At 62.0% G+C, this 24,219-nt stretch overlaps 1 protein-coding gene across 1 annotated transcript in view; it reads left to right on the top strand.

Moving 5' to 3' along the window:
* The window catches only part of SLX9 (SLX9 ribosome biogenesis factor), a 34,222-nt gene extending 11,457 nt beyond the window's left edge, over window positions 1-22,765 (top strand). The window contains exons 3-6 of the mRNA XM_040483751.1: window positions 11,189-11,257; window positions 17,244-17,394; window positions 20,244-20,315; window positions 21,466-22,765. Of these exons, the coding sequence (XP_040339685.1) occupies window positions 11,189-11,257; window positions 17,244-17,394; window positions 20,244-20,315; window positions 21,466-21,589 (416 nt within the window). The 3' untranslated portion in view covers window positions 21,590-22,765. The remainder of the gene's footprint in view (window positions 1-11,188; window positions 11,258-17,243; window positions 17,395-20,243; window positions 20,316-21,465) is intronic.
* Window positions 22,766-24,219: the final 1,454 nt, after the last annotated feature.

Below are 24,219 nucleotides of genomic sequence, written 5' to 3'. Positions count from 1 at the left end.
AGGGCCTGGGTGCGAGGCCTTGAGGCACGGGGCCTGCTTCCTGCTCCCTCTGTCGTCAGGGATTTGGGAGGAGGAGCGTGGGTGTACTTTGTCCTTCCTCCCCACTTTGGGACAAGCCAAGGCCACTTCATTTCTGGTACCTTCTTCCCGTCTCTGGACGGGCTCTTTGTGGGAGGCCAGCCACGGGAGGACGTGGCCGATGCCCGTGGGCGGCGTGGCCTGGCCGTGCGAGGACTTGTGTGCGCAATGTGTGCTGAGAGGGATGAGGTGCCGAGGAGTGGGGGGCACAGCAGCACCCCAGAGTGGCCGCAGCTCGTCCTCCGCCCATCCAGCTCCTGTGCTTGGGGAACGCGGCTGTGTCAGGCTGAGCAGCGAGAGCCTCCGTGCCCGTCCCACCCACCCTGAACACCGTGGGGGCTGAGATCTTTGCAGGTGGGGGGCCTGGTGCTTGGAGGTGTCTCTGTTGGGCCAGAGCAGGGTAGGTGTAGTGTGGTGAGCGTCTGCTGAACGCCGAAGCCCGCCAGGCACGGGCTCAGTGAGCAGCGGGCAGGCCCCGGCCAGACCCTGGGAGGCTGGAGCGACCCTCCTGCCAGCGTTCTCCCTGCCCAGCTCCAGGCCGTCTCTTGGAGTCCCTCTCTCAGAGCCTCAGCCCGAGCCCTTCCTCCCGATGTTGCCCAGCACTGGTGATCCAAATGCCAGCAGGGCTGCCCAGCCCACGTGGGACACCCCCGGCATGCCTGGGCTCCAAGGGTCAGCGTGAGCCGCGGCAGGGTATAGGCCCCGCTGGTCATGACTCTCACCGGGTCCAGGGCCCCGAGGATGGTCCCAGCCCCTCTGAGTGAGGAGCCCCTCCACCCTCCCATGAGCGGTCTCTGGCTTGGCTCGGGGTAGACTCAGGTAAGTCAGCGTGCAGCTGTGTCCACCCCCAGCACAACGAAGGGGGACCGTTGCAGTGAACCGGGCAGCCACCCTGCAGGACTGAGGTCCGAGGTCCCGCCTGTCCGTGGGAAAGAGGACCAGGACCGAGGGGCCACACCCCACTCCACAGCCAGGCCACGAGGAGCCACGCTGCAGGGCCTTGGTGTGCCTGCTGGCTGAGGGCCCAGGTCTAGTCTGGGTCAGCCGCAAGCCCCGGGGGCGCTTGCTCACGGCACTGGTGAGGGGTGGTGCCTGCACTTGCCTGGGACCCTCGATAGCTCTGTACTCGTCCTACCCCGACCGGCACCGAGCTGCTTCCTGTGGAAGGAGCAGTGCTGGTGTGAGGACCCGCCCGTGTCGGATGCTCTTTGTCGTCCTGGGGGATCTGGGGGCTGAGCTCTTCCAGTCGGGGAGCTGTGGATTGCTGTCCTCTTAGCCTGGCGTTCTCATGGGTGGGCGTGCGGTGGGCGTGCTGCGGGGTTGGCCTGCTGTGGCCCACGGCCGGCCCTGCCCGGGAGCGTTTCCGCACGGCCTCCGGTCGGTGTTGGCGGTTTTCTCCGTCTAGTGAGCCGTCTGTAGCGCCGGAGCGTTTGTCCCGGGCAGCACGTGCTTCAGAAACTCCCTCTGCTGTCTTGGCAGGTGGTCAGGAGCCAGTCTGCCCGGTCACATCCTGCCTGCCGCTTTGTCGCTGGTGGCCGGAGGCCGTCTGTGACTGGCTCCCTCATCTGCAAGAGGGGCTGCCGGGGGACCCTGTGAGTTCATCCTTGCAGAGCTCTGATGGCAGAGCGTGGCCCCCGCAGGTGACAAGGAGGCTCGTGGCGACCCCGCCTCCTCTCTCCTGGAGCCTGTGGTGGTGGCGCCCGTTGGCAGCATGGCGGGCTGAGTGTTCATCAGACCGAAGTAGCTTGTTGGATTGAGCCTTCTTAGGACTTCTTAGACATGTGGGCGGGTGGTGGGGTGCAGCCGTTTCGGGGGCCAGCATCTTGCTGCAGCGGACCTCTCCACGCACCGGAGGGGGGGGCAATGAGAGGTGGGGGGAGAAAGCAGATCTGGGCCTGCTCTGGGACCTGAGGGGAGCAGGAGGGGCCGGGCTGTGGATGGCGCTCCTTCGTCCTGTTCTTCGAGCCGTTGGCTCCATGGAGGCCGGGCCGACGCGTGAACGGACGCCCCGAGTCCACACCGAGCGTCTGCGCCGAGCCCTGGCCGAGGGTTGGAAGGTAGGGGCTGGCTTCCCCCTGAAACTGCTTTTGTGAAAGGTAGCGCTTCGTGATCAGAAAAGTACTGTGTATTGCAGGAAAGACTCAAGTCTACATCTGCCGCCAGGGACCGCTGTCCCTCTGTCCCCGTGTGGGGTGTTGCATTTGTGACCTCCCTGAGTGACCTCCCCATGCACACAGACTGACTTGGTTAGAGCTGATGTTGCCTGGCCCATTTCAGGAAGGGGCCAGCGGGCCCCTCGGCCAAGCTTGCCTCGCCGCTCTTTGTCCGGACAGGGTCCCCACCTCGTGGAGCAGGCTTCCTGGGGGAATGTCCATCTGGGGATGGTCCCGGGTGCCCCCTGTGAGGTTGGCGGGATACCTTTGTCCGGTTGTCCGCACACAAGCGGGAGGCCTTCCTGGCCATGCAGAGAGGCGGCCAGCCTGTGTGGAGGGATGGTGCCCCTCAGGGCTGTCTGCCGTGGGCGTGGGGATTTCTGGAATTGTGTCCTGGGGCTCTTTGTCAGCAGAGTTGGGCCCAGTTGCAGTCAGGTCCTTGGGTGCTCCTGAGAGCCTTCGCTCCTCTCCCGCCACTCCAGAATCTTCCTTCCGTGGAGGGCCGCTGTCTTTACAGTGCTGTCCACCAGCGGTGGTCTTTGGACCCGATTGGGCGCGTGGGGTTGTATGGCCGTGTGGGGGTCATTGGGTCACGAAGGGTGCCGCTCCCCCTGGGGTACAGCTGTGTCAGGGGCTGGAGAGGACGGGTTGGGAGATGCTGCTGAGCACGTGGCTGCTGTTTCTAACCCCGGCCCTCTGGACGCGGTGGCAGGGAGCTATTTAAGGTTCTCGGCGCCTTTCCGCTGCACGTGGAGCCCGACAGCAGCCCCCGCCGTGGCCGTGTGCTGTCACTCGTGTCCTTGGTGGCTGCGAGGAGGCCATTCCTTCACATGGTCCTGCGCTATCGGGGCTCAGTGCCCGCGGGCCCGGCAGCCGCCTCCCTTTGGGCACCTGCACCCTGTCTGCTGTTTTCCATGGCCCACCGCAGGGTGCTCGGCAAAATCCGTGAGGTGGGGCCTCCTGGCCTCTCCCCAGTTGATGGGTCCTCACGTCCCTACCGCTCAGAGGGAGGCCCTGTCACATAAACGTGGGACGGCTGAACCTGAGTGTGGCCTGCGCTTGTCTGTCTGCCCGTGACTTCCCCCCCCCCCCCCCCCGACCGCTGTGCGGGCTCGGTGGTGGCCGCGGTCGGGGAGGGCGCGTGCGGTCTCTGGCGGGGAGCCCCCAGCAGGGCCTGTCCTTGCCCCATTTCAGGATCGTGCCGGTGCCTGGTACACCATGGAGGGGAGGCCAGAGCATGTTGTGTGCACGCTGCTCGGGTGGCCCTCGGGGCAGCTCGCCCGATGTCCCCTTTCTTCAGCCCCTGCCCGAGGGAGACTGACCTCGGCCCGAGCGTCCCAGGGCGGAGGCACCGCCTGGCGCAGGTTGGACTGTAGGGGTGCTGTCTGTGGGCCTCCTTCCCTGAGAGAAAGGGGCCCGTGGCTGTGAGCTGTGTGCCTCCATACTTGGAATCCAGCCGTCCTGCTCACTGTCCCTCTGGCGCCTTGTTATCTGGAGGGTTTCCCCCACCCGGTTCCTCCTGCCAGCGGCTTGGAGTTCGTGATGGACATGGGCCGGCTTGGCAGAGGTGAGGGGTTGCGGGAGAGCAGCCAGGAGGTACTCTGGTCATGCCGGGGGTGGGACGGTCTGCCCCGAGGAGAGCACGGCGAGACAGCCCCAGCCCCTCTGCCCCTGGGTCCCGGTCCCCCCCGGCGGGCTGGCGGGGCCCCCTTTGCGGCTGCAGAACGGGAACCAGCGGCTGCCCATCGGTCTTCAGTTCTGAAAGCAGGGACGGCCGGGTTATCCTGCGTCTTCACGTTAGAAGTTGGTCCTAAGGGTGTCGAATCTGCCTTTTTGACGCACACAACGGTGTGTGGCCTCTGGGAGTTCATCACTGGAGAGGTTTTTCATTAACAAAAAGGGTGCTTTAGCAGTAAAACTTGGTGGGTGTGTTTTTGTAAATATGTTGACGCGGCCTCTTTGGTTAATAATCTTGCCACTCTTCTCCCCACACGTTGTCTCTGATTAGAGCAATTTGTCCCCAATTTTTTTTGGTATCTTCGCTTTTTTTTTTTTTTTTTTTAAGTCTGTCTCCTTATGGGGGTGCAGCGTAAGTCACGAAGAAGAGAGAGAAAGGGGAGGAAATCTAGCTGCACCATCCATAGGTGACCACCTGCCCCAGCCTTGCCGTGGTGCAGAGCACGGGCCTTCCCTGCGTGGCTGCATCTCTGGCCGCCTGGTGCTGGGCCAGTCCCCTCCCTCTGGGAGAGCCCACGGCGCTCGCCCACCAGTGGCTCCCTTCCTAGAGTAGGTGTCACGCCACTGCCCTCCCTAGTGGGTTGGGAGCGTGGCACACGCTAGTGTGGAGACTCTGCGGGGACTCCCTGCAGCCGTTCCCACCGCAGGCTTTGTTCCCACCCCGTGTGCGCGCATGGCCGGCCCTGGCCCCTCACTTCCCTGAGTGTCGGGCATGGTTGCCCATCAGCACGAGGCGACCTCGTTCCTCTGCGAGGCTGTTGGGGTTGTCATGTGAGGGGATGTCGGGTCCCCCATCTTTGTGGATGCCGGTGAATGTCTTTGTAGACAAAAATGTAGCAGTGGAATTGCTGAGTCAGATGCACAGACATTTAAAAAACCAGTGAACAGTTTTGGGAGCTAGATGGCCCCTTTGCTCCCGGGTCTGCATCCCAAGGCCCTGCGTGTGGCCCCAGGTGTTGGTGCTGCCTCAGACTGGGGTGACTGGGGATCGGACATAAGGAGCCTATAAAACAATGAACGTCAATAGACGTCGCCTCATGGCTTTCTCAAGACGCTGCCCTGTGGGAGCTTCTGCTTGGCACCTGAGTGGGCCTCTGCCTCCGGTTGGAGCCGGCTGGTGCTGACCTAAGTCTCTGCTCACGTGAAGGGGGAGCAGTGGGGGCAGGTTTGTAAACCGTGCGCTTCCTTAGAAGTTCCATTAACCATGTTTCTGTATAAGCAGCCTTTTCCTGCACCTTATTTTTTAGGCTGTTTGTTTTTTTTTATTGATTCAGGAGAGCTATTTACATAGGAAGGAAGAGGCCTGTTTTGTTATATATAGGTGTCCCCTGTCAGTCATGCTTTTTGAGTTTGTTCACATAACTTGTTGCAGAAGTTTTTAATTTGTATGTAGTCAAATCGGTGTTTTCTTTGTGTTTTGTACTCATTTGTGTTTTTTGCAGTACTTTTATGGTTTTGTTTTTTATTTATGTATCTAATCAGTTGGGACCTTATTTTGATGTACGGAAGGACGGGACTGATTCCCACTTTATTTCCCCCAAATCTGTGTCTTAGGTGTGGTGGGAGTGTCGGTGTCCCGAGATGGCCTCGTCCACGGGGTTAGTCTCACCGACCTGCCTCAGAAGCGGTTCTGACACCTGCAGCTGCCTGTGCCCGAGCGTTTGCGCACGTTCATTGGTGCCGTGACAATAGCTTCTTGATGTCATTTACAGGAAAACTAGTTATGTATTGACTCTCCTCCCAATTCCATGAGAGCAGAAGCCCTGTGAGAACGTATCAACCGTGTCCTCCCCGGACTCAACACCAGGAGCCCAGGGCCCGTCTTCCGCATGTCCCGCACGGGCAGCAGGCTGTGTCGGAGGCGGGCCACTGGGGTGCAGGCATGTGGGCGTGGCTGGGCCGGCCACACGGGTTCCTCGCTGAGCTCTGTTGACTTTGTACTTGGCCCCCACGAGGCCGGTGTGCCCCAGAGGCGGTTCCCCTCTTACAGACGAGGAGACTGCTGTGTCGCTCCCCCGAAGAGCCGTGTCTCGCCAGAGGAGGGTGCGTCTTACCGTCAGCCTTTCCCGTCAGAGCAGCCCGTCCCTGTGTTTGTGCCCGCGCTTTCTCTCCGGGACGCCCGCAGTCATGGTGTCTGTACCTGAGGTTGCTGCCTTGAGGCTGGGGAGGCGACCCCCCTGGCCAGGAGGCCTCCTGTGCTCAGCATGGTCGGTGGGTCGGTTGTTGTAAGTATTGTTTTTAGGTTCCGGAGAATTGCTCCGAGCCTTGGGATGGGTGTGAACTGCTCACTGGGTCCCGAGGACACCCTGGGCCAGCCAGGCCTCCCAAGCCTTGGTGTTCCCGGCACCTGCCGGCGTGAGCTCGGGTGGGCACTCGGGCTGGGGCGACGTGCCCCAGAGTGTGCAGTTGCCGTCCCTTTGTCACGCGTCAGAAATGCTGCTGGACACCTCTCCCCCTCGGAGAGGCAGCTGTAGCATTGACTCTGGCGGGGGTGCTTCTGGAGGTCAGGGCACACCCAGGATCGTGGCTCTGGAAGGGACTGGGGCCCAGGTTTGCATACGGTGCTTTTAACCCCCCTACTGGACACCAGAGAGGCCGGCGTGATCGCACCCAGCCCCATTTTCCCGAGGCTGGTGTTTCTGCCGTCGTGGGTCACGCAGAGCTTCTGCGCGGAGAAGGCGACTGGAGGTTTGGTCTGCTTAAATCCGTCACGAGGATCAGAACCGGGGCCACCCATGCCCACGCCGCACTCGGGCCTGTTGGCCTTGGTACAGCACGTGCTCGTTGGCCTCTCTTCGCGTGGTTCAGGGCAGGCCCTGCCCCTGGGCCTCAGCGTCTCCCTCAGTGAAACGGCACAGCCGTAGGGCCTCACCCTCTAACCTCCGCCGGCACAGGAGTGAGGCTGACAGAGGTGAGGTGGGGGTAACCGTGAGCCAGAGCAGAGCAGACCTCGGGGGGCTCTCTGGGGCTCTATCTGGAGCAGGAGTTCCTAGGGGGTGTGAACTGGTGCCCCGGGTCGTTGGCCCCTGTGGCAGAGGCCTTGTCAGTGTGTCCTTATTAAGGAGAACCCAGTTCAGCAATGCCGTGGGGCCACCCGTTGGCCTGACTGGGATTCCCGTCCGCCTGGAAGAGGTGTCCTTACCCAGAGGGGTGAGGGCGGCCTGTCCAGCGTTGAGCCCAGGGGATCCCGGTGTGGGGCCGTGGCAGGGGCTTGGTGCTAGGACTGGAGAGAGGTGAGGGCTTCAGGGGTTAGTGGACCGGACAGGCCACCTCTGTGTCCCCCTGGGCATCCTCTGACCCATCTCAGCCTGTTCTCCTGGGGTGTGTCCCCCATGGACTGTGGTGCCAGCGTTCAGGGGCGTCCCCTTTCACAGCTGTTGGCTCAGGCCCCGGGGACACTCTGATGGGCAGACACCAACCGCAGGGACCTGGGCGCAGGGGTCAGAGCCGGTGCTGGAGAGGGTGTGTCTGGGGTTTGCCGTAAGTGACCGAGGTGGGTGGGAGTGGGGGCAGCTGGAGCGCTCGTGGTTCTCCGCAGTGTCCCTCCCCTGCGTGTGTTTGAGAATCTCCGTTAACAAGGCTGGCACGGAGCCAGGTCCCCCGCCCCTGCCAGGACCTGTCTCTCTTCCTACAGTCCCGAGAGACACCCTCCAAGGTGGCCTCCGCTCCAGCTCCGACTGCGTCCAGGGACCCCGAGGTGCACCTGGGCAGCCGTCTTGCCTCGCCCGGTCTCGGGCTCTGGCTGCGTAGGCAGCCCTGATGCCCCAGATCCCACCTTCTCTGTGAAGCCTGTGCTTTGGCAGCTTCTCCTCAGGGCCCGTCCGCCTGGCCCACCGGCCCCTGCGCCTGCCCTCTTATCGGTCTCTTTCCAGGCTGTAGCCTCAGTGCAGAACGCGGACTTTGCCCGGTTCTTGGGGGTTTGGGCTTCTGGAACCCTCCGGATGCCCTGGGTGGGGGGGGCCCGGCAGGGACACTGAGGTGAGCAGGGCTTGTGGCGCCTGTCCCGGTGCCTGCCGCCCGTGCCCAGTGTGGCAGCATCTGTGTCCCTCCTGGGCGCGTGGGGCCCTCTGCCAGTGCTTCCGGGTGGCTTCTGTGGGACCTCACTGCCCACGCGCTCGGCCATCTCACAGGGCCCGTGTGTCTGGTTCCCGTTTCCCCGGCGCGTGGGGACGGGCTGCCGGGCGGAGGCTCCTGGGGCAGAGCAGGGTGGGGGCCCCGATGCAGCGTGGCCACGAGTCAGTCAGTCCTCCCTGGTCGTAGACTTGTTTTTATTTCCAAGTTATTTCAAATTATAGCAAGTTGTAGGAGTGCGGGGAAGGTGTCTCCCTGGGCCTTTGAGGGCGAGCTGCCTACATGCCCCGCCGTCAGATGCTTCCCTGGGAGGCCGCCCTCTTGCCTTCGCCTGTTGGATGTGCGGGTCACTTGGCCTCCGCTGCCCAGGCTCCTGCCCCAAACAGATGCCCCCTGACCTCACAGAGGGCACCGTCATTACCCCGTTTGTGGCTTGACATGGCAGTGGGACGTGTGGACCTCTCACCCCCCACCCTCAGAGGCCCCTGACGCCTGCACGAGGCTGCACAGATGCCCTCCCTGCCTCGCATCAGGCTCGCGCCTGGCGGCCGGACCCCATGGTGGGTACGGTGCCGGGCGCAACACGGGTGGGGGCTGCTGGTTGGAGCAGTGTTGGTCCTGGGCGTCCACACCGTGCAGCCCCTCTGTTCACCCTCTCACACCCACCCCGTTCTGAGCTGCTGAGGGTGACTGACAAGTCACAGGGCCTCTGCTCCCCAGGGGAGTGAGGGGTCAGGGCGGTGAAAAGTAGGTCAGCTCCAGCACATCCGGGAGTTTCGACACAAGGCCACGGCGTGCAGGGTCTTAGTCTTGGAGAAGAGATTAAATTCTCCCGGGAGTCTCGGGCTACAGGGTTTGTGCACGTTCCTGAGGTGACAAGTCTGTCTGACAGGTGCACCTCCTTCCTCCAGACGGAGCTTGTTTCTGGACTGTTGTGGCAGTGGCGTCAGGGATCTGCTGTCGGGGCAGGAAAATCTGTGTGGAGTGGAGATAAATGGGGAGATGTGCGTGTCCCCCAGCACCGGCCCCGTGTGGAACAGGCCCCGGGCTCCGCCGCGTTGTCCCTGGGGAGGCCTGTTGACGCCAAGGCAGTGGAGCCAACCTGGAGGCCGGTCTGTGTTTAGAGCAGGCCCGAGGCAGAGACCCCGGCTGCAGCGTGGGGCGTTGCCTGGCCCGGCGCCCTCCAGCCCACGTTCCCACACGCCGCAGCCCTGCCGTGGGGCAGAGAGCCGGCAGACCGCGTCCTCTCTGCTCCCGGAGCCTGGCAGTGGCGCTCTGCTCCTGCCCCCAGGTCAGGCGGCCCTCCCCTCCCTGGTCGGAAGAGTTTCAAAGGGGCGACAGCGATCTCTCGGGCTTTGTGTCGAAAATGTACGGATCGTGCCCAGAGTTACCTGCTCTCCGCCCCACTGTTCACTCGAGGATGAGGAGGCGGAGGCTGAGGGGCTCGGTACCCAGTGAGAGGTCCCTCCTCTGGGGGGTGTCCTGTGGCCCGGGCGAAGTCCCGGCCCCGCCCACTTCCTGCCCTTAGAGAAGGAAGGGCCTGGACAAGGGGAGTCCCAGCCCCGCGTGACGCGCCAGCAGGCACATCCTCGGGGCTGCACGTGGCTTCTGCCGACACGGGCTGGCCATCTTCGTCTAGCTGGGAGTCCACGCCTGCTCAGCGCGGCACAGGCCCCAGTGGCGTCAGCTCTGCCACCCCCTGCCCCCGCACGTAGCTTTGGGGGCAGGGGCTCCTCTGTCTTGCCCCCATCCCGTCCACCTGCCGAGGAGGAGAGGGCCTCCCCGGGGTCAGCAAGACGGACCCGGGAAGCCTCGTGTCCTGCAGCCAGGGCCGTGTGTGATTTCTGAGCTCTCTGCGAAGCTTCACCTGTGCCCATGCGGCTCAGGGTTTATTCCAGTCTTGTGTCTCCGGGACCCTGCAGGACCGTGGTCCCCAGGGTGCTGGCCCGATGGGCTCAGCTGTCACGCTCCCTTCCGGTCGCACTCATAGTTCTGTGAGCGTTCCTCTGAGCCTGGGTTTTCTGTCCTGTGAAACGGGGCCAGTTCGTAGGGTTGTTGCCAGAGATGTGCCCTAAAGGGCAGCAGGTTTCTTCAGGCAATTAGTGAAGGAGTGTCACAGCTCTGCCCCCTTCCTTCGTGGGGCGTCCTGCCACCGCCTCGGCGCCTGGCAACTCCAGGGCTGGCTTCGCAGCTCCTGGGGGGCGTGGGCAGGCGGGCCTCCCGCACGGCTGGTGGTGGCAACACGGTGCTTTGCGTTGTTCCCGAGAAGGAGGCCGCACGGGTGGCTCCGACGGCTGGAGCAGACACCGCACCCAGGCTGCCCAGACGCCGAGCATCTACTCCCTTGCGGTGTGGAGGTTGAGATGCTGGGAGGGCTGGCTGGCTCCCCCCGGGACCCCTGTCCTGGGCGCACAGATGGCCATCTTTCTCGAGTCTTCTCGTCATCGTCCCTGTGCTTGTCTGTGTCCTGATCTCCTAGGAGGACACCAGGCACATTGGACTGGGGTCACCCTACCTTCTCCCTCAGTCGCCTCATTAAAGATGTGTCTTCAAATACAGGTGCGTTCTGAGGTCCTGGGGATTAAGACTTGAACACATGAATTTGGGGGACACAGTGTAGCCCACAGAAAGGGGATGTGCAGGCCCTCCTGGGGGACGAGGGAGGGGAGGCCAGCCTGGGCGAAGTCTTCATGCGGTGGGACAGCCGGCAGGCCCGGAGCTGGGGGAGCAGGAGCGAGTGCAGGGGAGGGGACAGCTGGCCCCCAGAGGAGGCGCCGTGTGAAGAGAAGTGGGTTTTTCTCACTACGGTGGCTGGATTTGGTGACAAGATGTGGGACCACCTCTTGCCTAGACTGGACTCCCCTGAGACCCCTTGGCTTTGAGCAGCGCCTGTGCAGAGAAATTCCAAACAGTGGGGGCCCGTGCGGCTCGGGGGCACAGGCTTCTGCCTGGCCAGAAAGTGCGTGTCTGCTCGTGAGCTGTGTGGCATCTCTGGGCCTCACGGCCACATGGTGGCCCGTCCTGGAGGCCATCCCGGAGTCAGGGCGGGAGGGTTCGCTGGTGAGGCCCACCTGTGGGCCTCAGAGGGACACTGCTGCAGGGCTCCCTCCCGACACGCGCTCCACTCACCCCATGTGCTCTGTCCCCAGGTGCGGACACCCGGGCCATTTTGCCCAAGAAGGAGAAACTGAAGCTGAGGCGTGAGAGGTGGCTGCAGAGTAAGTACCTCCCTCGCCTCCCGGCTTGATGCCCCCTCCCCAGACGGTCCCCGTCCTCCCTGCACCTGCCGCTCTGGGCTCCTCGCGGCGTCGGCTCGTCAGCACGCAAGCGATCCTGCGTGTCGTGAGTGTGTCACCTCAGAGCCACTCAGGGTGTCCGTGAGGTCACCTTCCTGCCAGTGGTGACCTTCCGGACTTTTCTGCGGGCCGCGGCTGCGCGGTCCTTCTCTCTGAGGGCCTCCAGCGGCCGCCTCGCCGCACCCGGTGCCTCTCTGCCCACCAGTCGCCTTTTGGAAGACGGGGTTATTTTTCGTGATGCCGAGTGCTCACTGATGCTCTTCTGAAGGTTTTCTTGTGAGGATTGCTTTGCAATTTGTTTCTTATCGCACCTTTTGAGTATGATTCTGTTGACTTTTGAAAATAATTTGTGATACCCTGTGTATTCTCTCGTGGTTAAAGTTAGTTTTCGTTGGAAGTATCTTTTGTTTATTTTGAGAGAGAGAGCGCGCATGTGTCTGGACACACACGTGTGCGGGGGAGGGGCAGAGAGAGAGAGAAGCAGAGCAGGGCGGAGCAGGCTCTGTGCTGTCACCGCGGACCCTGAAGTGGGGCTTGGACCCTTGACCCTGGGATCAGGGCTTGAGCCGAAATCAAGAGTTGGATGCTTAACAGCCTGAGCCATGCAGGCGCCCCTCCTTGAAGGTTTTAAAGAAAATATACTTCTTAAATTTTCTAGAGAAATTTGCCTGTTTCTCCCACAATTACTTTACTTTTTGGTCACTTTGGGGAAGTTCCTTAAGGAAGTGATTCATTCATTGATTTTCTTTGTCATGGTTCCTGGCACGGAGACGTACAGAATATCCTCTGTGTACTAGATTTGGAAAGCTGATAGACGGTGGCCACTGGGACCCTGCACGTGTCTGGGCTGCAGCGTTGAGCTGATGTTTAACATTTTCTTCCCGTGCTGGTCGGTGTCTTTGTCTCACTGCTTGGGTCAGTCTTGGCCACCTGTAGTTTCCCGTAAAACATCTTCTCTAATCCGATCTCTGCCCTCACTAGCAAAGGGCTGCGGGCCCCTCGTCATCAGAGCCCCTGTTCGCTGTCCTGTGTTTGCACCCGTCTTCCATCTCTTCCGTCCCGGGAGTCAGTTCCTGTATTCGCTTGTTACTTCTACTTTCTCTGGGTCTGAATTCTCAGTTTCTGTTGTTTTAACACGCTGTTCTTTCTTTCTTTGAGTTTGAGTTACTTAGCTCGTTTGTCTTACAGTTTTGTTCAGGAACGGCGGGCTGTGGTGGTGCCCACGTCACCCCACTCGGTCTTACCTAGTATTCTGTCATGAAAAATGTCACGCAAGAGCAGGGGGAATGTTACGGGGAAACCTGAAACCACCACCTCGGTTTTACGTGGACACTTCTTCTTTCCCACGTCTGCTCGTCTGTCCGTTTCTGTCCGTCTGTCCACCACCCGCATTCTGTGCACATTCCTGAGTGGCAGACGTCAGCACACTTTCTCCCAAATAGTTGTACGGTTCAGCGTCTGTTGATGGTTTTTCATTTCTATTTTGAGGTGAAATTGGGTGCAGTGAAGTGCCAGGCAGCGATTTGTGACCAATGCGCACACGTGTGCAACCAGAGTTCCTTTGAGACACAGAAGGCCACCGTCACCGGCGAGTCCCCGTGCGCCTTCCCACGCAGTCCCCTCGCTCCGCATTCTCGACTACCCTGCAGGTGACCCCTGTCTCATTTCTTTGGAGTCTCACTAGATTTTACTGCTCTAGACGTCACGTACGTGGAATCTCGTAGGACGTACTCTCTTCGTGTCTGGATTTCTTTGCTTCACGTGGTGTTTTTGAGAGTCCTCTCTGCTGAGCGCAGCTATGGCCCGTGCCCTTCTGTCGCCGAGAAGGATTTCTTTATCTGGATGTACTCTTTGCTACCCACTTTCCTACGGACGGACACCTGGTCTTTTTCTCTTTTTAGCTACCGTGAAAAAGGCTGTGAACGTTCTTCACAGGTCTTTTTGTGGAATATGTTTTCATTTCTCTGGGATGAGTAGTTGGGAATGGAACGCGGGGTCATAGGGCAGGTGTATGTTTAGTTTAATAAGCAGCTGCCAGACGTTTCCTAGGGTGGTTGTACACTTACGCTCCCACCGGCCGCGGAGGCGCGTTCCACCCGCGCCACGGCTCTGCCAGGGCGCGGCGGCGTCCGAGTGCCAGGCAGGGTGTCAGCCGCTCCTCGTGGCGTTGGCGCTCGTTACCGCCACCGGGCGTTTCACCGGCCGCTCCCGCTTGCACGGCATGTCCGGTCGTGTGTGGTTTCGTGAGGCTCTTTGCCTTTGCCTTCTGTTCCTGAGCTCCAAGAATTGTTCTTACGTCCGGGAGGCCAGCCCTGGGTCATGTACACGTGTTGCAGATTTTCTTCCAGACTGTGACTTTCCTGGTCATTCTCCTGACAAGTTTATTGATTTGAGAGACAGACCGCGCGAGTGGGGGAGGGGCAGAGAGAGAGAGAGAGAGAGAGAAAATGAATCCCACGCAGGCTCCACGTTACTCGAACCCACCAAACTGTGAGGTCGTGACCTGAGCCAAAATCGAGTCGGACACTTAACCGACTGAGCCACCCAGGCGCCCCAATGATTTAAAAATTTTTATTTTAGAGAGAGAGCATGCATGCGAGGGGCAGAGAGAGAGGGAATCTCAAGCAGGCTCCACTCGGCGCGGAGCCCAGTGCGGAGCTCCATCCCATGACCCTGAGTGATCTGAGCCAAAACCAAGAGTCAGATGCTCAACCGACTGAGCCACTCAGGTGCCCCATCAGGCTAGTTTTCAATTAAACCATTTAGGATAAAGGAGTGACAGTCTCTGGGAACCTTCCAGAGCCAGCCAGGGGAGAGCGGTAGGGGCAGGAGGAGCCTCCTACCTACCCCCAAAACACTCAGAACTTGCTGCTCTAGACCACATAGTTGGTAGAATGGACCTTTCCCTGTCCGTCTTTGCTTATGAGTGGGCCGGCCGTGAGACTGTTCCTGGGGGACAGGCATCAGCGTGTGGTCTGTCAGGCCCAGCACCCCCAGAAGGGTTTACTTGGAGAGAAGTCCGCCAAGGGGGCTATCTCCAGCCTAGGTACAAAGATGTCGGAGCCCGTGAGGGGAGGGGAGGCCCCGACCCGCCTGCCTGGAAGGAAGAAGGGTGGCTTCGACGCCAGAAGAGGGCATGGCAGGGTCCAGGCCTCGGAGGACACTCCGGGGGGGCACCTCTGCCTCCCTCCCTGTGCGGCCCCGTCTCTGGCTGGGAGACGGGAGCGACCCTGGGGCTCAGCGCAGAAGCAGGGGAGAGCCGGCTGGGCGGGAACCGTGGGGACGGCGGCGAGGTCGCCCCTGCCGAGAGCTGCTGGCCTGGAGCGCCTGTGCTGAGCCGGTTGGCACGGAACTGACACCCCTTTAATTCACTGTTCTCACTCCCTGAGCCCCCGGGCTGGAATGAAAGGGCACCCAAATCTGAGGATAAGGTAATGTTTCAGCCCCACGTGAAAAAGTTACAGAGCTGTTTAGGTAACACGGGCAAAGCCGAAGACCGCATTCACTGCCAAGTTCCATACGGGGGTAACCGCCGGCTGGTGGCGCAAGATTAAAGTCGCACACATTTTTGTATTTACCTGGGGTGTGTGTGTGTGTTCGTGCGTGTGTATGTGCGTGCACGCGTGTACATCAGTGCCTGGCGCCTGTGTTTTCTGGCTTTACGTTTCTTTTTGTTTTATTTGTCGTGTTTCATTGTTGCTTAGTTTTTGGGACAGCAGGTGGAAGGCTGCCCTTCACACCTGCCCGGTGACGCCACACTGTTGGGATTTCTGTCACTTCACAGTTTGCTTCAGTGTCCGGGAGGCCCACTGTCTTGTTGCTTGTTCTTCTAAAAAACGTTTGGCTACTCTTACCATTCAGTTCTTTTAAAAACGAGATTTGGGGGTGCCTGGGTTGCTCAGTTGGTTGAGCATCCGACTCCTGATTTTGGCTCAGGTCATGATCTCCTGGTTGAGATCAAGCCCTGCATTGGGCTCCACGCTGAGCCTGCTTGGGATTTTCTGTCTCTCTCTGCCCCTCAACTGTTTGTGTGAGTGTGCACACCTGCTCTCTCTCTGTCTCTCTTAAAATTAAAAAAAAAAAAAAAAAAAAAAATCTAGGGGACGCCTGAGTGGCTCAGTTGGTTGGGCATCCGACTTCGGCTCAGGTCCGACTTCGGCTCATGGCTCGTGAGTTCGAGCCCCATGTCGGGCTCTGTGCTGACAGCTTGGGGCCTGGAGCCTGCTTTGGATTCTGTGTCTCCCTCTCTCTCTGCCCCTAACCCACTTGCATTCTGTCTCTGTCTGTCTCAAAAATAAATAAACATTAAAAAAAAATTTTTTTTTAAAAATAAGATTTGGAATTAGTTTGGTGGGTTGATTGGGCCGGCCGAGCTCTGCCCTATGGGTTCTCACTGCCGCCCACCCTCCCTAGGTGCTGAGCTGCCCATGACGGATTGGTGTGGGGCTTCTGATGTTTTGCCAGAGAATATGAGGTTTCTGGTAGATAATCTCCTGCCAAATTAGAGAATGTCCTTCTGTTCACGGCTCAATTATAACTTTTACGGTGAGTGGATAGTGAGTTCTTTTTTGTTTAATTTAATAGAAACTTTTTAATGTTTATTTTTGAGAAAAAGGGAGAGAGTGAGCGGAGGAGGAGCAGAGAGAGAGAGGGAGACACAGAATCAGAAGCGGGCTCCAGGCTCCTAGCTGCCCGCACAGAGCCCGACGCGGGGCTTGAACCCACACACTGCGAGATCGTGACCTGAGCTGAAGTCGGACGCTTAACCGACTGAGCCGCCCAGGTGTCCCCAGGATAGTAAATTCTTGCATCTTCCTTTTGGCATTTCTTATAGCGATGGTGGCCTTTCTGTTGAAGCAGACCGCTGCAGACCCCCTGGCAGACGTCCCTGCGTCGAATCACCCTTGTGCGCCTCGGACACGCTCCAGCTAGTTAACACGTGTTACTAATTTAAAGCACTTCCACTTGGATTTGCTAACGTCTGTGCAGCCGTGTGTAGGTGTCTTCCCCGGAGCCTCGGGCCTGTGCTTTGCTGCCCTCGGTCCCGGCGCCGGTCTGTCAGCACGCCCGCCCTGGCCTTTGCAGCCGTCCTAGGATGTTTGCCTCCCGGAGAAGCGGCGCCTGGTTAGATGGGACCTCAGTAAATTGTTTATCCTCTCCCTGGCAGGATGGGAAGTACCGACCTGTCCCCTTGTGATCCTGACGGTCCGGAGCATTGAGGGGCGGCCATCCTTGTCCCCCAGAGCCCAGCTCTTCGGGGCAGGGAGAGCAGCCTCACTCCCCAGGGCCCCCTGGGCTCTCTGGGACCCTGGTTGGGGGCAGCTTGCGTGTCTCTGACTTTGGAGCAGGCGGGGTGGGCTCTTCAGAGCTGGCCCCGGACAGCCGAGGGACTTTGGGGTGCGCGGCGCTGCCCTGGTGCCGTGGGCTCGGAGGGGGCCGGCTCCTGTGTCTGTGGACGGAGCCTCCCTTAGTGCTTGTCCCTGGCAGGTGGGTGCTTGCAGTTTCTAGAAACGACTTCTGTGCAGAGGCTTCCTGGGGCCCCACTATATCAACTCCCCTACGTGGGGACGCACTTCCTCCCTCCCGGTCCCGAGAGGCACTTGGAGAGCACAGGAGATGTGGCCCTGCCGTAGGTGACTCACTGTTTAAATCCTTGTCCGTTTGCCCGCTTCTGACCGCACATCCCTGCTCCTGCCCCCAAAAGGCACAGGCCGCCGTGCTAGTGTCCCTTTTCAGAAGGAGAAGGCCTCCGTGCCTGCAGTTCAGTCTCATCATTCTGCCATTAGGAATTGTGCCTCTGTGACGGGGTGCCGGCCTGCCCCCGGGCTCCCGGGGTGCCGGCAGGAAGGAAGCTGCCCATCCTTCGTTCTCTGCTTCTGTCACTGACCTCATGTCTCCTCTTCCCCAGAGATCGAAGCCATAAAGCTGGCCGAGCAGAAGCGCAAGGCAGAGCGGAGACGGAGGGCCACGGTGGTGGTGGGGGACCTGCAGCCCCTGAAGGACGCCCTCCCTGAGCTGCTGGAGCTGGAGGCCGGTGGCCGGCGGCTGCGTTCTGCAGGGTGAGCGTCTGTGTGCGGCTGCCTCGGGAACTTGAGGCTGCGAGGCCGGGCCGGGGGCCAGAGCGGGAGAAGAAATGGTGGAGGGGAGGGGTAGGCAGGCAAAGGCCCCAGAGAGGCCTGGCCCGGTTGTTGATGCAGAAACGCTTGCTTCCACGGGCCCAGCCGCGAGGTCAGCAGGGGGTGGGGCCTCCCTTGGCCAGCACGTCGAGGAGGGGCGCCTGCCGGCCGTTTGGGCCTCAGAACGGCTTCGCCGGGAGGGCTGCTGCATGGGGGGCGGGGTGTCCCTCCTGTACCGCTGCTGGGCTCTGTTCCCCGTGTGCCCTCTGCTTCACTCCCCAGAGACGCAGCCTGGCACCGTGCCCCCTGCCTCTGGTACCCCGTCCGAGACGCACACGTCCCGGTAGCGCTTCCTGCCGCCCTGCTGTGCGTGCTCTAGAGAAGCCGGTCCCTCTGCTGTCCCCTCCCCGCTCACAGGCTTGAGGGCGGGGGGCGTCAGGCCGTGTGCTCAGGGCCACTCGGCTGTAGAGCGGGAAGCTCCCAGGCCACCTCCTGGGATGGAAGCACCTAGAGCATTCGGTCCGGCAAGGAGTCGGGTGGCCATCACCCCCGCAGCCGCAAGCTTTGCCTTGGGTCCCTGTACTCCCTCCCGCCCGGTTGTGCCTGGCCGGGAGCCCCCAGCCCCATCTCGCCAAGAGCAGGCCCAGCCCATCAGCATTCATCACAGGAAGCGTCCGGGCCTCTTCCTGGCCTTCTGTGGCCAGATTCCTCGGAGCCCGGGAGGAGGCCGTGCTGCTGGGGTTAGGTCCCCCCGGTGGGTGACTTCAGAGGGTGTGGACGGCACAGATGGCTCCGTGACTGCTCTTGTCCACACCCTCTGGGCAAGTCCCAGAGTCCGGGTCGGACAGGACGTGGTGTGGGGATGGCCTCGGCACCCTGGACACCCAGACCTGAACGCAGGGGTCCCCAGGCACCCACTGGGACACACTGACCGAGGCCCCGGGCCACTCCAGGCTTGTTCCACATCCGTGATGTGGCCTCCCGGGGCGATGGCGGCAGGGAGCCCGGGGCTCGGGGCTTTTGGAGCATGCCTACCCCTGGCCGTGTCCCAGCCTCCATCCGTGTGGGCGCCACAGAGGGCTCCTGACACGAGCCAGCACGCGGACGGTCGACAGTCCTGCTGCTCCTTGGGAAGGTTAGCTTCTCTAGAAATCAGTCCTCTGGGCAAGAGAGTGTCAGGTGAAGGTCGTCTTTTCCGTTCTGACGAACCGGGTGGGGAGCCCCATGCAGCCGAGCCACCGGGCCAGCGGGCACAGGGGCGAGGCCGCCCATCCGCGGGACTCCGTCGGGTCCAGGTGGCCTTGGCCACGTCTTGAGGAGGCTGCTGCCGCCGCTACCCTGGAGCGGCCCCCGGCTGGTGGCTGCTGCTGGAGAGCTGGCTAGAGGTGGCAGCACGGCTCCACTGGCCGCCCCCCCCCCCCCCCCCCCGGGTGGACTCGGGTTCGCTCGTCGGGCTGTGGGTTTACGCAGGAGTCTGTGTGTTCCCACCGGCGCCGTTTGGTGTTTCTTCCACACACTTGGTTTCTGAGGCCCCTGGGGGCCGGGCGTGCCCTGTGGGCTCACCCGTGGCGGGGGAGTGACAGTGGTGAGGGTGGACGTGCCGGGGGTCACCCGCCTTGGGACTGCGGGCCTGGCTACCCGGAGTTTGCCAGGAAAGCATTTGCCTGTTTGACAGGGAAACTGAGGCTTCAGGGCTACATTGGTTTTCCCAAGGTTTATGCTGGGTCAGCCGATGTCCAGAGCCACTGCCTCCAGTTGCTGGTGAGGCTGGGGTCACCTGTGCGGGTACCTGAGCAGCGAGCCAGGCTGTGTGCTCTGAGCCGCACGGCATTCCCGCCGGGGGTGGGGGGTGGTCTCAGTCCAGCCACCATCTGCCGTGCTCGGTCTGCAGCCAGAACCAAGCTCGGAGGCCACGAGTGAGTGGCTGCCCTTCTACGAGCTCTCTGCCTTGGTCATTTCAAAGCAGACCAAGGCCCGGACCTGTCTGGACAGAGGGGACAGGACTGAGGGGTTGGCTGGGTTTGTGCTGGGGTGTTGGCTCTGCTCACCCCGATGGCCTTGGGGATTCACCCTGTCTGCCTTTGTCCGCAGGACGGGAGCCTCCCCCCGGGAGCTGCTTACCGGGGTCCTAGCCGTGCCCTGAGGCTCGGTGACCGTCTTGGCCTCCCACCTTGCTAGGGGGGTCACCTGGCCCACGGGCACCGAGGGGACTCCCAGATGTGTCTCTGCTGGCAGAGCTGGAGGGCTGTGGGAAGCATCAGTGGATTTTACCATTTTACAGACCTTGGGTGGCCCAAGGCCTGGGATGCCGGCCCGTTCTGCGAGGGGTCTGCTCCCGGGTGAATACAGGGTCAGCAGCGAGAGGAGCAGAGCCGAGGTGGCCTGGGGCAGAGGGTGACTCGGGAAAGCCTGGCCGTAGGCTCGGAGTCTGGGACGGGCCCTTGGGGATGCACGTGGCCGTCTTGGCGGCCCTGCCTGAGAGCGGGCACTCGAGTCAGCGTGAGTGAGAGGAGAGGCGGGTGCAGGTGCTCTCTTAGGCTCAGGAGACCGGTCTTTCATTCATATTTTATCAGAAAACATGAATAAAGAACGAGGCCTTCTGGTCTAGAGGCTAAATTTAGGTGTTGGCTCCGGGCTCTGGTTTTCTCGCCCTTCTTGCCGCCCGCCACGTAGACGTGTCTCTTGGTACCGGCTCCCCAGGGAGATGGGCTGTGCTGGGTCCTGTGGGGAGTCCCATGGTGAGAAGGGGTCCAGGGTCCCCACGCTGACCTGCTTCTCTGTGTCCCCAACAGGGTGAGGGTGAGCAGGAGGCCCCGGCCCGCCGAGTTGAGCCGCATGAGTGCCACGCAGAGGCTCCAGCTCCTGTGAGTAGGGCCCACCCGCAAATGGGGCTCCACCGCTCCCACCCCTCTCCTCCCGTCATGCCCCCCGTGCTGTCCGGTGTCCGGCCCGGGTCCGCTCGGGCACTGCGGACCACTTGGCGTGCAGCACCCTGTTTCCAGCTGGGCTGGGAGCCCCTTCCGTGGGCAGCAAAGGGAGCAGAAGCTACCAGAACCAGCGCTGCCAGCCCTTAGGGGGTCCCCGTTGGAGCCCAGGGCCCCCGGCCATCCCGGGCATCGGGAGCGGACACCTGGCTTGGGCAGTCGGTCCAGAGGGGGCGGTCTCCCTGACGACAGCCAGGAAGGCACCTTGAGGTTTGGCCTTGCCTGTCCTGCCCCCACCTGCCCCAGGCCGGGCGGCCCCTGCTGCGACACATCCCCCCCCCCCTGCCCAGACTGCTTCTGGAACTGCCATCCTGAGGTTTCGGACCGGGTCCCCTTAGTTTCCGTGCAGAGGTGACGTCCCCCAGGGGTGCCCACCAGACTCGAGCTGGCCCTGGCTCATCTGAGAGGGGCTGGCTGGGCTCAGAGACCGGCGGTGGGGAGGGCGGCAGCCACCACCTGGACTCGCGGGGCCCCGGACCCCCACCCCCGGAGGAAGCCGTCCCGTCTCCCATCGCACCTCTGTCGCCGCGGCGCCCTCTGCGAGAAGGGCCGGTCTCGGGCTGGCGGGTGCGGAGCTCCCGCCCCTCCGTGACTGCGGATTCAGCAGAGCTGCGGGGAGGGGGAGGGCGCCTCTTATGTAAGGCCGCCTGTGCAGGCCGCGGGCAGGCTCTGCCTCCCCACGTTTGTCAGCTTCCTCCTGCTTTGAGTCGCAGCTCCCCACGAAGGCTGGGATGGGGGCCCAGAGCCCACTCCCTGGAGGAGGGGCCGGTGTCCCGGACCCATGGGCACGTACAGTCCCTCCTAGTGCCGCCCCCCCCCCCCCCCGCCACCTCCCTGTGGTGACCCTTAGGCCCCAGGTGCTCTGTCCCGGGGTAACCCCTGGCCTGGCCCGCCCGCTCCAGTGCCCAGCCCCGCCCGAGGTGCCTGAGTATGGGGTGGCTGAGGGGAGGCGGTGCCGGCGCCCGTCCCTAGCACCCCACACTGAGGTGTTTTGGGGTTCGCTGACCCGCTCTGATCTCCGTTCTTTCAGCGAGGAAGAAAGGGCCCGGTTTCGGGAGCTGCTGGCCAGTCCGTCCTACAGGGCCAGCCCCCTGCTGGCCATCGGGCAGCAGCTGGCCCAGCAGATGCAGCTGCACGGCGGCGGCCAGCTCTGACCTGGTGCGGAGGCGTGCCGTGAGCCCCGAGGACCCGCCCCTGCCGTCATCGCCTTGAACCCGGCGGCAGTGCCCACCGTGAGGATGAGCTGTGGCGTGACCTCGGGCAGTGGGCCTGCGGGCTTCCTTCCAGGCTGCTCTTGGGCTTTTCTGGGCCGGCCGACCGGGATGGCACGACCTACCGCCCGGCAGGCGTCAGGATCCCGAGACGCGTCCACGTTGCTCCGTGCTTCGGGAGCGCTTGCCGCCCTCCCGGTTCCCGGGGGCTCGGATGGAACATCTCCTGTCTGCTTCTCCCGTTTTGTCTCCGTGCCGCTCCCCCGGCCCTCTCCCCGCTGTGGCCCCGAGCCCAGGTTGCTCCCCTCCACCTGCTCTTGTGGTTAAGGGGAGCAGGGCCGCTGCTGTCCGTCAGCCTGGACGCGGGGCACAGGCCTGGTCCCGCCCTGCGGCGGCTGACCCGAGAGCAGGATGGGTATTTATTGTGAGAAGCCTGGGGTTTGGAGGCCGGACTGTGGGAAATCAGACTTAAACCCTTGATTCGAGGATGTGGAGGGGGCTGCTTTTCCGGCCAGAGGCCCCGAGCTCGTGGATGTGTGGCTCAGAGGCCTGGGCCCCCGCGGCGGCAGCTCTGGGCCCAGGACGGGGCCTGGGTACCAGCGCCCCTCACAGGCGGGCGACAGCCTGGGCGTGCTGCCTCTGCGTCCGGGCGCCAGGCCAGTCTGGGCCCTGTGGCTGATCTGTCCCTGACCTCTAGTGGCGTGGCCGCCGTGCTCACGACACACAGACACCTCAGCAGTGTCCGCCGGGCCTGTCCAGGAACGGATGGCTGAATGGAATCGGATCCTGGACCCCTTCTCTGCACAAGAGCACACGGTGTGGACACATCACAGGGACGGGACACAGAAGGGACAGATAAGACCACAGAGGCTGCAGGTGGCAGCCGAGTCCCCTCAGCCAGAGGTCAGCGTGGTCATGTCGCCAGGACCGCCAGGCCCTAAGGGACGGTATGGTCTTGTTCTCAGCACAGAAACCAGTTCTCCATAAGTGAGACAAGCTGTTTACAAAGTGGTATTTGTGACAAACTCGTTTCTGCAATAAAATCACTGCTGGGAAAAAGAGTGGGGCACTGGCCGCCTGGGAGACGGCGCGGATGCCTGGGCGTTTCCCCATCACGCCTGTGTTGTCTGCGTTTGGTGACAGTGGCTGCAAGGCTCTTCTTACGTGTTGTCTGAGGAGAAAATCTCCGTCCTGGTCCCGCAGCAAGTCCCGTCTGACCACGGCTGGGCCTGCTCGCCCCCTCGTGCCCTTATCAGGCCCTCCCCCTCGGCCGCTCTGAGAGCACGAGCTGTGGGTAAGGGAGAGGCCGGAGGGAGGCTGGGTGGGCTCCCCGCGAGGAGGTGAGGTCCGTACGCTGCCCCTTCCGCCGACCTCAGGACTCACCCCAAGGAAATGGGCTGAGAAACCTCAAACGTGTGGGGACAACCCCCCCCTCCCGAGCAGAGTACCAGACCCCAATGACGGCTGCTGCTCAGATGATCTGGGGCTCGTGGGGTTGGAAACGGGAGCTCCAGTCCTGCAGGCGCCCCCCTGGGTGTGGCCCCCCGGGTGTGGCCAGACGCCTGGCCTGAGTGGGACGGGAAGCTTCCAGCCACCGCTCTGCCGTGTGTTGCAATGGGCGTGAGTTACTGGGTGGTGAGTTTAGGTGGAGACACGGAATAGACCAGTACTGTTTGTGCATCTTAAACCCTGTGCGCTTCGGGCGCATGGGCCGACAGCTCTGGGACCTGCCTTCAGGGCCCTCGCGGAGCGCTGGCTGGGGACTGTGTCCTTAACTAGGCGCACCGTGGGCCCCACAGAGCTGGCCGGTGTCCCTACCCCCCGTGCCTATTGTCCAGGTGCACAGCACCAGAACCAGTCGGGGAGGGGACAGAGAACATGCCGCCTAAGCACAGTGCCAGGCTGGAGCAGCGAGCCCGTTGTAGGCCTTGTCCCTCTGAGTCCAAGGGCTCCTCTCCAAGCCCCTGACTGTCCCTTTTCCCTGATGGGCCCTGCCTGCCCTGTCCCCAGGCTCACCTCTGAAGCTTTCCCTGGTGAGGAGGCCAAGGGACCGTTACCTCCCCTGGCCCCCAGCCAGAAACCTTCAAGACCCCCTTTTGCACTCCCGTGGCCCACCTGGATCTGCCTTCCCCACTAAACACCCCCCTCTCTCTCTTCCCTTCTTGTTGCTACAGTTGCTGTCCCATTCTTTTGGTGGACATGTGTATCAGTTACCAACTGCTGTGATCGCCGAATAACGAACATTCCCCAAACACATACAGCCGGGTGTTTTCCCCACAAGTCGGGGCCAGGCTGGACTCTTGTCTGAGGCACCTGCTGAATTTGTTTCCTAGGTAACAGATTACCAGACACGTGACTTCAAGCTCCAGAAGCCTATTCTCTCCTGGGAGGCTGGAAGTCGGGTCGGTGCTGGCAGGGCCATGCTGCTCCAGAGACCTCCACGTGGGGGGACGTCTTTGCCTTTTCCAGTGTCTGCGGTTTGCCAGTGACTCCGGCATCTCTAGGCTGGTGGCCGCCCAGGGACTCTCCTTGTCTCTGCCTTCACATGCACCCATGGGTCGGGGCCCACCCTC

This window comes from Herpailurus yagouaroundi, unplaced genomic scaffold, assembly GCF_014898765.1.
Source record: "Herpailurus yagouaroundi ecotype Mexico unplaced genomic scaffold, PumYag 162, whole genome shotgun sequence".
Lineage (NCBI taxonomy): Eukaryota > Metazoa > Chordata > Mammalia > Carnivora > Felidae > Herpailurus > Herpailurus yagouaroundi.
Note: the sequence above shows the minus strand (reverse complement) of the source record. Positions and strands in the feature narration are given on the sequence as shown.